Below are 14,641 nucleotides of genomic sequence, written 5' to 3'. Positions count from 1 at the left end.
TAAACTTTTTATCGTTAATGCCTCACCTTTGTCATACATTTATTGATTGCAGCCAAGAAATATGATATAAGAGGAGGACATTTGGTATTTTTGTACCTCAGTGGGAGTACAATTGCCAAGACACACCCCTGCCGTCTACTAACAAGTATAGGGGCAGCATTTTGGAAGAAATTAAGTTACAGCTAATGCCTTGCGCCTGAAGTTATAAAACACAATAAAAGTCCTTGCTGGATGGTAAATGCACATTCGCATTATCAGTCCCTATGCTCCACTACAATTCCCTATCCCCATCCACTCTATGCTACACTACAATTTCCTATTCACATCCATTCTATGCTACACTACAATTTCCGATTCACATCCACTGCCTATGCTGCGCTAATTCCCATTTCCCAGTCATTGTGCCCAAGTGTAAAGCCTGCTGTTCAGCTATTATCCAGTTCTACAGCTCTGGTTCCCCAGGCTGCCCCCATGGGGAGAGGCTGAGCTCGGCGGTGCACCGTGTTGGGGGAAGAGTTTTGAGTAGCCCCCCCTCGTGATCTACCCTGCTGGGACTGATGATGCAGGTCTCACAAAGGGGCCAAGCCAGGGGGCAGGCAGCACGTCAGGGTACCCACAGACAGGAGAGGGCGTGAGTCCCAGTCTCCCTCGGTCTGCCCTCCCGCTTTCTTTCTCTCTCACTCCATCACCTGTCTTTCTCTATCTAACCCTAGTCTTTCTCTCCATAGGCTCTCTTCACCCCATCTCTCTTCCCTTTCCTCTGCCCCTTTCTCTTTCCATCTCTCTCTCTGCCCTCAACCTTTTCTCTCTTTCTTGGTTTGCCCTGCATCCCACTCTCTCTTTTTATCCCACTCCCTCTCCTTCTCATCTGAAAACGTTCCCCCTCTCCTAAGCACTGTGCCTCTTTCTCTTCTCCTGTTCCCTCACTTTCTCCACCTCTATCCCCTCTTCTTGGAAGCCCAATTCTCTCTTCTATCCTCACCTCCCTTTCCTTTCCCGTCTGTCCTCATCTATCCCCCCGTTTCTTGGCATCCCCCTCTTACCCTGGCCTTCTCCCCTCCTCTATCCTCCCTTTTCCTGGCATCGTTCCACCGTCTTTAATCCCCGTCTTTCTTGGAACCCCTCCCTCTCTGTCTTCCGTTCTGTCCTCCCGTTCCTGGCTCTACCTAGCTTCTGTGCTGGCCTGTGTCTGGGGGCTGTCTCCTTGGCTGGAGGTCAGGTGGGTTCCTTGGGCAGTCAGGGTCTTTCCTGAAACCTTATCTACAAAGAGATGGAGTGTGTGTGTGTTTGGGGGGGGGGGGGGGGGGGGTTGTGTGTGTGTCTGGGGGGAGTGGGGGCTACATGGCTTCTCTGCCCAGTGTCTGCCCTTGACTGCATGCCAGAGGGTATCTGTCCAGTGCACACACCAGACCGGATGCATTAGAGAGGGGGCGAGGAGTGTGTGTACAGTCCCTTCAGAAAGTACTCACACCCCTTGACTTTTTCTACATTTTTTGTTGTGTTAAAATGGATTGACACAACAAAATTGACTGAATAGAGATTGTGTGTCCCTGGCCTACACACAATATCCCATAATGTCAAAGTGGTGTTATGTTATTGGAAATCTTTACAGATTAGTTAAAAATTAAAAGCTGACATGTCTTGAGTCAATAAGTTTTCAACCACTTTGTTATGGCAAGCCTAAATCAGTTCAGGAGTAAACATTTGCTTAACAAGTCACATAATAAGTTGCATGGACTCACTCTGTGCGCAATAATAGTGTTTAAAATGATTTTTGAATGACTACCTCATCTCTGTTCTCCACACATAGAGTTATCCGTAAGGTCCCTCAGTCGAACAGTACATTTCAAACACAGATTCAACCACAAAGACCAGGGAGGTTTTCCAATGCCTCGCAAAGAAGGGCACCTATTGGTAGATGGGTAAACATTTCAAAAGCAGATGCTGAATATCCCTTTGAGCATGGTGAGGTAATTAATTACACTATGGATGTTGTATCAATACACCCAGTCACTACAAAGATACAGGCGTCCTTCCTAACTCAGTTGCCAGAGAGGATGGAAACGGCTCAGGGATTTTACCATGAGATCAATGGTGACTTTAAAAAAAGAGTTTAATGGCTGTGATAGGAGAAAACTGAGGATGGATCAACAACATTGCAGTTACTCCACAATACTAACCTAAATGACAGTTGGACAACCTAGTCAGTTGTCCAACTGAATGTATTCAACTGAAATGTGTCTTCTATAGTGAAAAGAAGGAAGAAAATATTCCAAAACACGCATCCTGTTTGCAATAAGTCACTGAAGTAAAACTGCAAAAAAATTAAATTAACTTTATGTCCTGAATACAAAGAGCTTAGTTTGGGGCAAATCCAACACAACACATCACTAAGTGCCAGTCTTCATATTTTCAAGCATGGTGGTGGCTACATCATGTTATGGGTATGCTAGTCATTGGCAAGGAATAGGGAGTATTTTAGGATAAAAATAAACGGAATAGAGCTAAGTACAGGCAAAATCATAGAGGAAAACCTGGTTCAGTCTGCTTTCTACCAGACACTGGGAGACAAATATACCTTTCAGCAGGACAATAACCTAAAACACAAGGCCAAATCTACACTGGAGTTGTTTACCAAGATGACATGGAAAGTGCCTGAGTTGCCAAGTTACAGTTTTGACTTAAATCGACTTGAAAATCTATTGCAAGACTTGAAAATGGCTGTTTGGCAATGTTCAACAACCATCTTGACAGAGGTAGATCTTTTTTTTTTTAAGAATAATGTGAAAATATTGTACAATCTATGTGTGCAAAGCTCTTAGAGTCTTACCCAGAAGGAATCACAGCTGTAATCGCAGCCAAAGGTGATGCTAATATGTGTTGACTCAGGGGGTTCATACTTATGTAATAAGACACACTAGTATTTTTATTATTCTAATAATTCTTGGAACAAAAGTTAGAAATGGTCTTCCGCGTATTTTGAGTATTTTGTGTAAAAATGAAAATGAAATCCATTTGAATCCCACTTTGTAACACAATAAAATGTGGGAAAAGTCAAGGGGTGTGAATACTTTCTGAAGGCACTGTGTGTGTGTGTGTGCGTATGGGTGCCTATGTCTGTGTGTATATCCCTGAGGCATGGGTTTTCATTGCTGCATTATCATGACGGTGCCAAACACACAAACACACACACACACACACGCGCATAAAGTTGCCACGCTCGACCTCAATCAATTCAGCGCTTCGTATCAAGACCACTCGATGAATGAGGGGGCTGAGACTCGAGAGAACGAGCGAGAGCCAACACCTAAGTGGGTTACCGCGGCGACAGCTAATGGAACAGTTGGCCGGTGTGCATGGCAGTTTTTTTCCGTTCATCCGCGGGACAGTTAATTGGCCAGATGGCCCTCTGGGACCTGTAGGCAAGTTGTTTTATAATATATGCCAGTACAATACACACATAGGAGTTGTAGTTCTCTGTAGTTCAGTACCTGAGGGTTTTGGTGGTCATGTCGATAGCGGTGATGCCGTGGTACATCAGCGTCTCGCTCCACACCGGGTTCAGAGTGTTCTTCAGTGTTTTGGTGCGGAGCTTGTTCGCCTGCAGGGGACGAACGTGAGAAGGAGAGAGGGATGATAGATGGAAAGGGAGAAAAAGAGGAGAGAAAGGATTGGGGAAAGAGGGAGAGAGGAGAGAGAGAGTATAGAAAACAGTGTGTCGGGGAGCATAGGGGAAAGAAATGGGCGATAGAGAAAGTGACAGAGAGGTGAGGCAATTGGGGAGGAGTATGAGGGAGTTGAGATGATAGAGAGAGAGATAAGAGGGAAATAATTAGAGAGAGAGAGAGAGAGAGAAACTTAATTTCTCTCCTTCCCTCAAGAAATGGTAGACATCTGCTCACCTACTTTATAGAGGAGGACAGGAGGCTTCCCCACTTCACCTGTCTGTCTGTCTGTCCCCCTAGCCTGTTGCTAGCACCACTACCGGCCAGACCCGCAAACAAGCACTAAGCTAATGCTAACACAACACACCACACCTGTCAATTAACCCGCGCTAACACAATTAGCATGAAAAATCAAAGCCACTCAATGAAGAAAGGCCTAGCGTTACCATTCGATAATGCTACGCTAACTTCCCCTTCATGAATGATTGAGAAGGCAGGGTTTTCACATTAGTCAGTTCTAGACTATTTTCCATTATAAGCTGCCTCCAGGATGTGCTGCTGTTTTACATATTTCTTTTATTTTCTCGGTTACACAACGGCTGTTTTTTCGTTTTGATGCCGAGACCAGGCACGCTTCCTCACTTACTCAGCCTTGAATCCCCCCAGTGCACACACACATACATCCACAAATACACACACACACGCACACGCACATACACACACACATGTGCACAAACACGCCAAGAGAGTGGAGAACTGTATACTCTCGAGGTACTCAAGCACAAGCGTAAATCCCCACTCCCCAGGGCATTCTGGTGCTCCGGAGCTAATTACCTCTCTCTCTCCATCCTTCAGTCTCTCTCTCTCTTTCTCTTTCTCTAAACATCTCTGTCTTTCCTCAAATCTCCCACCCCCCTCTCTTCCTCCATTTCTCACTCTTTTTCCTCCTCTTTCTCATCGTTTCCACCTATACCACCAGGTACATCCCCGTCCAAAACAGCATATGGTGTCAGCAAAAATCACCCGCCTGCCTCCCCTCCCACTTCATCTCCATCTATCTCTTTCTCTCCCCTGCTCCCTTCCCCCCGTCATCAATGATGTTACATGTTTCCCTAAATATTTCATCTTTAGCCCTCCGCCTCTCCCTCACTCCCCCCCCCATCCATCTATATGGACCCTCTCCCTCTCTTCCTCTCTCCCTCTCTTCCTCTCTCCCCTGTTCCCCCGAGCTCACGCACACAACTGGCTAAGGCTGTGACTCAGAAAGCTCATTCTCCATGCGCCACAATTAGGACAGGGAGCAGATGAGAACGCCGAGCCGGGGAGACACCGAGCACCTCTCTCACGGCTCTCTCTCTTTCTTTCTCCCTCTCCTCTATCCCTCTCTCTCTCTGTGTAATGTGTGAGTGTGTGTGAGGAGGAGAAAGTGTGTAAAGGCGTGTGTTGTGTTTTTGTGCATGAGAGAGAGAGAGAGAGAGAGCAAGTGTGTGTTTCTGTGGAGGTGTGTTTAGTCAGGTGTGTCTGTCCATGTGAGCCCAGCGTTCCTTTAGTATGAGTAATCATCTTGTGCCCCTGTATGTGTGGACGCTGGTGTGTGAAGGAGTGTGTATATCTATGTGGGAGTATCTCTGTGTGTGTGTGTGCGTGTGAAAAAATTGAAAGGTTGAAAGGGGAGAGTGTGTGTGTGTGTGTGCTCGTGCCCCTGTGTGTGCAAGATGGTGTGTACGCGTGTGAGTCCCTCCCTGCCGTCTGCCAGCCCGCCTGTCATCCTCTGTTTCACACTCACGTGCTCCCCACTCCTCGGCGCTGTAGACTCGTGTGGTCGATATTTACCAAACGGGGGTTTGTGGGTACTTACGTATGTGCTGACGTATGTCCCCCCCGTCTACACTCGCCTGTTGACGTGAGTAGTGTAACAATCGGCGCTGTTTCCATGACAACCACCCGCTGCCGTCCTCCCTTCATCCATCTCCCCCCTCCCTCCTTCTCTCCCCCTTTACCTCCCGCCCTCCTCCTCGGCACTGTGTTGCTATTCCAAGGTCATAGAGGGTCACATAGAGAGAGAGATAGTGACAGAGACGGGGACGGAGGGCGGGGTGGAGAAACAGGGTGTGGAACAAAAGGGGGGGGGTATTAACAGAAGCAGACCTAGTAGCTTTGTTTGCTGTATTTTTGGGGGGGGTTTGACCACAGACATTGTGTTTATAATGCCGGTCTCTATCTCTATGCGGCTATCACAACTTACTTCGATGTTGACCCCAAACCCAAGATGGCCGCCACCAACAAACAACCACCTGAGAAGATTTTGTGTCGGCTGCCAAATCCTCCCGACCGTTCACAAGAACAACTCCGAAATCTAAACAAAGCCAGTAAAGTGGGACCAACATATTGCTGTGGAGCACAGAGAAATACCACATTAATCAGCAAAGTGCCAAAACAACTCCTTTTTAATAGTCGATGTAGCGTGTCAACTTGCTAGCTAGTTACATTTAGCTCTAAAGCCAAAGCCCAGTTTTTTCCAAGTACATGGACTTGCCAGCCAAATAGAAAAAGTAGCCAGACAGAGAGTTCCCGGGCTGGGGTAAAAAAAAAAAATCATAACAAGCTCAATTTTGCCACGATTTCATCCGAAATACACAGCTAAATTATTGAATCCTTTAACAAATTTACCTCCCAGATTTGTGAAATAAATTGTGGTATTGAATAGAAAGACATTCATTTACAATTGAAATGACTGAAAATGTATGAATTCAGTCTGTTGTAAAATGATGCAAAAACAAAACTTAAGAATGGGAAGCATAGAAATAGCACACATAGAACATAATTACTGCTTCTTAGACTTGTGTTCAATGAGAATGACAGATCTAACTCATTTCTATGTGAATTTGGTAGGGTTGCCCAAAAAGTCTTCTCTTGAGATGAAAGTTTTACTGCAAGATATGAATTGTCATAATTATCTTTGTTCTTCAAATTTTGTATTTTATTGGCTCTGCTACTGTGGACATTTAGGGTAAGGAAACCAATGTGTCCATTTGAATTGACCTTTAACAGTTTGGCCTGTCAATCAATCACTGTGGGTGGGACTGTCAGGAGAGGGGGCAGGATGTTTGTGAGTCACAGAGATGGTAGGGTTTCAGACCTGTCAATCACTGTGGGTGGGACTTTGAGGGAAGGCGGTAGAGTAGTAATTTAGTCCGAAAAAACTAGCTTAGTCTACTCTTTCAATTTAGTTTGTTGTGGCAAAAACCTAAGAAAAAAGGTTGTGTTCTGTCACGTAAACATGGATTCCCTGTTGAGAAACAACAATATAGAATTGCAGGAAAATAGTTTTAAAAATGCTGATGTATAAGTGCTGTTGCATGCCAGGGGCATACTTTTTGTATATGGTAGCTATCTCATTAGTATCTTATTCATCATTTTAGACAACGTTAGAATTATGCATTTCATTGTTTTGCTTACTTTGTGTAGCCTATTAAAATTCACTCATGTGGTTTTCTCCACGAGAAAGGAATACTGCATGATGGTCTGTAACCATGTTTGCCAGTGACAGTCTCTTCACATTCAAATACTTTTGTTCAACAAAAAGTTCACGTAATTCCAGTACATATTGCGAGGGTTGTTTGCTCAATGCGCTGTCTTTGTGTCAGTATATTGTCTGTAAAAGTGGAGCCTCCTGATAGTATTTTCCTTCCTTTTAAGACCACATAATAAAATACTTCAAATGGTATGCTAACAGCTCTCTCTCTCTCTCTCTCTCTCTCTCTCTCTCTCTCTCTCTCTCTCTCTCTCTCTCTCTCTCTCTCTCTCTCTCTCTCTCTCTCTCTCTCTCTCTCTCTCTCATCTCTCTCCTCTCTCTCTCTCTCTTTTCTCTCTCTCTCTCTCTCAACAAAGAATAGTATAGTTTAGGCCTCAACATCTTGCTAAACTTCTCTTACAGTCCATTTTGAAAGTGCTGACCGAATAGGCACTTGCTCATACGTAGAGCTAAGTGTGGTAATGAGATAAGAAACAACATTATGAATTTACTAAACATAAATACATAGCAATAGCAATAAGTATCATGACATTAGCTTTAATAACCTTCTATAATCTCTTTTCTTTTGTCATATTTTGGAACAGAATGAGTCTCTCTCCACTACCTATTGTTCCTGCAGTGAGGATTCAACATAATATATCTGCAGATAATCGCCAGAAAGCAGTAATAGACTACCTGTATGCAAATTAGGTAGCCAAATGAACGGCTATCTCACCGATGCGATCCGGTTCCCGTTTACCGACAATGTTTCCGCCATACTTTCCTATGACCGAAAACAACGATCACTATCCTTTGATATTTGGATGAATATTTCTACTTCGAATAAGCTGCTCAGGACATACTGCTCACCCCGGACTAAGCCCTGATCGCAGAGACTCAGAAGAGGAAAAGGCGGCGTTAGAGAGGCCAAAGTGTGGGCACCCTGACGAAACTACGTTGGCGAATAAATAATCTACCCCTACCCCGAGTTCTACTGGTGAACATACAATCACTGGAGAATAAACTGGACAAGCTCTGATCGAGACTATCCTATCAACGGGACCGGAAGAACTGTAATATCCTATGTTTCTCGGAGTTGTGGCTGAACAAGGACATGGATGATATACATCTAGCTGGTTTTTATATGCATCGTCAAGACCGCAAGGCAGCGTCAGGTAAGGTTGGGGGGGGGGAGCTGTGACTCTTTGTTAACAACAAAATAACTGCGCAATCTGTAATATTAAGGAAGTCTCGAGGTTCTGCTCACCTGAGTTAAAATACCTCATGATAAGCTGTAGACCCAAATACTTGTTCTTTTTTTTTAATTTTTTTATTTTTTATTGTTGGACATAAAAGACTGTGAAAACACCAGGAAATCAGCTCCAAGTGATTTTAATTTAAGACATCTGTTTCCAAGTAATCCCACGCATAATAGAGAGACACGTGATTGCATACAAATGTAAGCAAGGTTTGAAATTATCATGATTTTGTCAAACATTATATCTGTTTGGGCATCTTGCGGTCAATTTGCAGTCCTACAAATTATTTGTAATTATTTTCCGGCCCCCAAGAAAAAAATCTTCCCACGACTGAATCTAGTTGATGATCCCTGCTGTAGACCATACTATTTACCAAGAGACTAGCTGTCTATTTACCACCACAAACCAATACAGGCACTAGGACTGCACTGAACTAGTTGTATAGGGCCGTAAGCAAACAAGAAAATACTAATCGAGAGGCGGATTTTAATGCGGGTAAACTGAAACCCGTTTTACCTAATTTCTACCAGCACGTCACCTGTGCAACTAGAGACACAAGTCTAGATCACCTTTACTCCACACACAGAAACGCATACAAAGCTCGCCCTCCATTTGGACAATCTGACTATGACTCTATCCTCCTAATTCCTGCTTACAAGCAAAAAAGTCAAACGAGAAGTACCAGTGACATACTCAATACGGAAGTGGTCCGATGAAGCGGTGCTAAGCTACAGGACTGTTTTGCTAGCACAGACTGGAATATGTGCCTGGATTTATATGATGGAGTTTACCACATCAGTCACCGGCTTCATTAATAAGTGCATCGATGAGGTTGTCCCCACAGTGACCGTGGCAGCTCAGGGGAGTCAGAGGTGAAACTCACAATAAAATAAGACAGCGGGAGACCGTTTTGCGGTGCTCAAACAAAAGCTGTTCTTTAATAAAGGTTGGGGGGGAACGGGGAGGGTAGAAAAACAACTAAAAGGCCTCAGGTAACGGGTGGGTCGCTCTGTGTCTGTCTCCTCAGACCGCCTGTGGTAATGAACAACAAAAGAGAGAGAGAGCGATGAGTCTGGGGTTTCAATTCTTGCTCTCAACTTGCGCCGGGTGGCGTGCTTCCAGGGAATGAGTCCTCTTCTTCGGGTTCTTCTAAGGTCTAGGCGTACCCTCTGCCTGTCTGCCCAAGCGCCCGAGTGACTGCACCTCTGTTTATACCCATTTGGGGTAATGACGGACAAGTGGGACCAATTCCAGATGCCAATTGGTTGCAGCACCTGGACTGGGTAGTATTGGTGTTGAATCACCAGCCCCAGCTGGTGCTTTTAGATCTGTCCATGGTGCTGACTCACCTTGGCCTCTTTAGCCCTCTGGAGATGACCAAGGTCCTGCTCCTTCCTTTGTAGCTTCCTGCTGGCTCCCAGGTTGCCACAGTATGTACATATCCCATCCAGAAGCCATGGATTACAGGCAACATCTGCACTTAACTAAAGGCTAGAGCAGCCGCTTTCAAGAAGCAGAACACTAACAGGCAAAATGTCATTACATGACTAAGATCGAATCCTACTACACCGGCTCTGATGCTCGTCAATGTGGCATGACTTGCAAACTATCACGGATTACAAAGGGAAACCCGGCCGTGAGCTGCACAGTAACGCAAGCCTACTAGACGAGCTAAATGCCTTCTATGCTCGCTTCGAGGCAGGCAACACTGAACCATGCATGAGAGCACCAGCTGTTCCGGATTACTGTGTGATCACACTCTCCGTAGTCAATTTGAGTAAGACCTTTAAACAGGTTAACCTTCACAAGGCCGCAGACGGATTACCAGGATGCATACTCAGAGCATGCGCTGACTAGCTGGCAAGTGTCTTCACCGATCTGTAATACCTACATGTTTCAAGCTGACCACCATAGTCCCTGTGCCCAAGAACGCCAATGTACATAGCACTCATATAGCCATGAAATGCTTTGAAAGGCTGGTCATGGCTCACATCAACACCAACATCAGGCACCCTGGACCCACTCCAATTCGGATAACGTCCCAACAGGTCCACAGATAATGCAATCTCTATCCACACTGCCCTTTCCCACGTGGACAAAAGGAACACCTACGTGAGAATGCTGTTCATTGACTACAGCTCTGCGTTCAACACCATAATGCCCTCCAAGTTCATCACTAAGCTAAGGACCCAGGGATTAAACACCTCCTCTTCCATTGGATACAACAGGAACAGGATCCCACCTGTCTACCTGTACTTTCCATTACCTTTTCCTATTTGCCGGAAAATGGCTGCTGGCTAAGCTAAGGACGCTACTGGGACACATGCCACTTTACATTTTTCACTCATTACTTTAACTGCTGTTAAATCTGGCTTTGGAATTTAGAGATTTTACTCTTCTCCCAAACTTTGACTGCAGCCAACCAGCGGTGTTTCCCTGTATTCACTCACTTTGTGACTGACAGGCGCATGTCCTATCAATAGATCACTAGACGATGCATTCTAGCAGAAGTCTATAGAGACGTTTCTGACTAGCGAATTGAAACGTTTCAATGAAAAGAAGCCTAGTTAGTTGGAAAAAGTAGTCAGTTGACAATGAGTCTGTAATCGACTGTTGAGCCGACAGCCGGCGCTTATGGAAAACCCTGATTAAGCCCAGTGCTTAGGCCAAAATCACAGGTGGTATTGTCTGTCCACTAAACAGCAGAGACGCACTCAAAACTCAACACGTTATCCAGAATATATGCAACTGGATTAATTTCAAAATGGATTTATTTTTAAATGTACTATGTCCGTGAAAGTATGGCAATAATTTCTATGACTCTTAAGTGCCGTGCTATCGCCAGCGTCAGCAAGCACTCTCCCGTCTGTTCGATACGTTATGGTGGTTTAGGTGAGACCATTTAGCACTTCACTGTGAGGCTGTTTCAGTGGAAAGAAACAGGCACGCGACTAACCCACTGGGTCCCACTAATATGGAAGCTGATGAGGGATAGGAAGGTTGTAGTGACCTTGCTTGCTCCAGGCAGGAGGTGGAGCTTGACGTATGGATCGGCCAGTCCGTTGGAGTCCATGGCCTTTAGTCCCTGTGGAGACACACACAGGCATGGTCACAGACGCACATACACAGTGAGACACACACACACACACACACACACACACACACACACACACACACACACACACACACAGACACACACACACACACACACACACACACACACACACACACACACACACACACACACACACACACACACACACAGACACACACACACACACACACACACACACACACACACACACACACACACAGAACACACACACACACAGGCACAGAACATACTTGGTCAAGGTTTAGCTATCATACACACGGCATACAGTCATACAATACAGGCTGTAAGCCAGACAAGGTCAGGGCATGACAAAGAACATTATGTCCTTTGCTGTTCAACTCTACTCTTGTTTTGTCTATTGTGTCGCATGCCATTCTACTCAAATCGTTTTCATTCTAAGTTCATCATTTCTCAAGCTAGTCTGTTTATATGTAAGGTGTGCCAGCACTACCAATGATTTTCATTGGGTTGGGGTGCTTATCTGGGTATGAACACAGTCAATCGCCTCCCAAAAAAGGACAAATGATAGCAACTCCCCGAAATGTCCTAGTAGGAAGGCACAGGATTACGGCTGGATCCCAAATAGCACCATATTCGCTATGGAGTGCACTACTTTGAAGAGGACCCATATAGCGCTGGTCAATAGGGAATGGGGTAACATTTGGAACACATGTTTATTCTGTGTATATTATTGAATGGGTGCATCTCAGCTTCACATCTACCATAATACCCATAAGGGGTGTATATAATATGTTTGCCTGGTGTGGACTGAATGCCAAATCGATCTCTCTAGCCCGGATCGCATCAATACTTAACTCTGCCTCATTGTCAAGAGATAAACCTCGGTTCTCTCTCACTGAGTAGAGTTCCCGGGTTTTCTAGGCAAGCGCCATTGTCTTCATGACTTGGCTCGATGTTCTGGGTTAGAGCTAAGCCTGTCTCCGTGGAAAAGATATGTGGAGTGGCTTTCGACGCCGCAACGCTAACCGAAGGCTTGCAGTGGATTGGATAGCGCTTAAGCTGACTGCACTTTGATTCTGGACGCTTTGTGTGGAGGGGACACGGCTTAGCTTATGCCTGGGGTGTAAGTGGAGTCTTGTTTAGAATAGTCTGTATAGGGTGTATAGTGTTGAGTTTCTTACCTTGGCCTTGTGGATTGTACAGTGTAGACAGTTGTTCTCGTGATCAAAGAGCAGGGTGAACTCCAGGGTGCCCAAATAAGCTGTAAAACAGAACAATTCATTCAGACGGTCCATTATTGGCCGTTGGTTTGGACCTGGCCGTGAATACAGCCTGAATAAAAGTGTGTATAAATGAATTGAATGCACATAAACACATATTCATGCACAGATGGCCACACCGATGAATGCACATAAGAATAAACACAAGACACACACGCATACCTTCTACCCCCCACCCCCCCAAACACAAACACCAGTAACTCCAGCCTCCTGCACAATTCTGGAAGCGGGATACACTGAAGCTTATTTTCCTGACACTCTCTTAAAAAACATGCCTTGTTTTTATTACTCGCCATGAGTGGAGAGAAAATAAGCTTGAGGGCTGAATCACATTACTCTGACACAGCTAAATAAATCACGCACTGTGTGTGTGTGTTGTGTGTGTTCCCCTCTGTCGGCGAAGCTTGGAGCGAGTCTAGCGACATCGAACGCGAGACAATGATGATGGCGAAGACGCTCAAACTCACAATTACTTCCCTTAAACACACGCAGTGTCAGCCGACACTGAGAAATGTACCCAGAAACTGGTTTTGACATAAACAAACGGCGACTTCGAGAGTCGGGATTGGACCGCGAGAATATTGAGGCACGAGTTTGTTTTCGGTGATTAACTAGGATACACATTTATTTACATAAATCACCGCAAGGACCCCATCGAGTTTATGTGCGTAGACATGCAAGGACATACACAATTTGACAGCTGTGCACACATGGACTGTGATGCACATACTCGTACAGGCACATAGAAACACACTCAAAGAGAACACACACACACGCACTCAGAGAAAAACGCATGAATATATGACTTCACAACTGGAAGTACATTAACTAGCCTCATTCCAACACCCACAGTTAAACCCATAATGACATTCAGAAAGACAAACAAATACAACACAAGCCACACTGACTACATCTTTACACAATTTGACCAACGGATGTACACAATTGTCAAAATGAGTGTAGTACAACAGACAGTACCTTCAGAAAGTATTCACAACCCTTGAGTTTTTAGACATTTTCTTGTGTTACAGCCTTCATTTTAAATGTATTACACTGGGATTTGTGTCACTGGCCTACACACAATACCCTACAATATCAAAGTGGAATTATGTTTTTGGACATTTTTACAAACTAATTAAAAATGAAACGCTGAAATGTCTTGAGGCAAGAAGTATTCAACCCCTTAATTATGGCAAGCCTAAATAAGTTTGGGAGTAAAAATGTGCTTAACAAGTCACATAATAAGATATTAATTACACTTTGAATGGTGAATCAATGCACCCAGTCACTACAAAGATAGCGTACCACTCTCTGTATTTTCAAGCATAGTGGTAGCTGAATCATGTTATGGGTATTGTTGTAATTGTTAAGGAATAGGGGGTTTTTCAGAATAAAAAAAAACGTAATGGCAAAATCTTAGAGGAAAACCTTGATCATTCAGCTTTCCACCAGACACTGGGAGATGAATTGACCTTTCATCAGGACAATAACCTAAAACACAAGGCTAAATATACAATGGAGTTGCTTACCAAACGACATTGAATGTTTCTGAGTGGCCTAGTGACAGTTTTGACTTAAATCGTCTTGAAAATCTATGGCAAGACTTGAAAATGGCTGTCTAGGAATTTTCAACAACCAACTTGACAGAGCTTGAAGAATCTAAAGAATATTGTACAATCCAGGTGTGCAAAGCTCTTAGAGACTTACCCAGGAAGGCACAGCTGTAATAGCTGCCAAAGATGCTTCTACAATGTATTAACTCAGGGCTGTGAATACTTATGTAAGGTAGATATTTCTGTATTTAATTTTCGATAAATTTGCAAAAAAAATTGTTTTCACTTTGTCAT

At 44.4% G+C, this 14,641-nt stretch overlaps 1 protein-coding gene across 1 annotated transcript in view; it reads right to left on the bottom strand.

The window, feature by feature from the left end:
- The window catches only part of LOC120051967 (double C2-like domain-containing protein beta), a 46,229-nt gene that overhangs the window by 28,113 nt on the left and 3,475 nt on the right, over window positions 1-14,641 (bottom strand). The window contains exons 3-5 of the mRNA XM_038998844.1: window positions 12,696-12,775; window positions 11,449-11,523; window positions 3,492-3,601 (exon numbers count right to left, since the gene is read on the bottom strand). Coding sequence (XP_038854772.1) covers window positions 3,492-3,601; window positions 11,449-11,523; window positions 12,696-12,775 — 265 coding nt within the window. The remainder of the gene's footprint in view (window positions 1-3,491; window positions 3,602-11,448; window positions 11,524-12,695; window positions 12,776-14,641) is intronic.

This window comes from Salvelinus namaycush, chromosome 8, assembly GCF_016432855.1.
Source record: "Salvelinus namaycush isolate Seneca chromosome 8, SaNama_1.0, whole genome shotgun sequence".
NCBI classification, from domain to species: Eukaryota; Metazoa; Chordata; class Actinopteri; order Salmoniformes; family Salmonidae; genus Salvelinus; species Salvelinus namaycush.
Note: the sequence above shows the minus strand (reverse complement) of the source record. Positions and strands in the feature narration are given on the sequence as shown.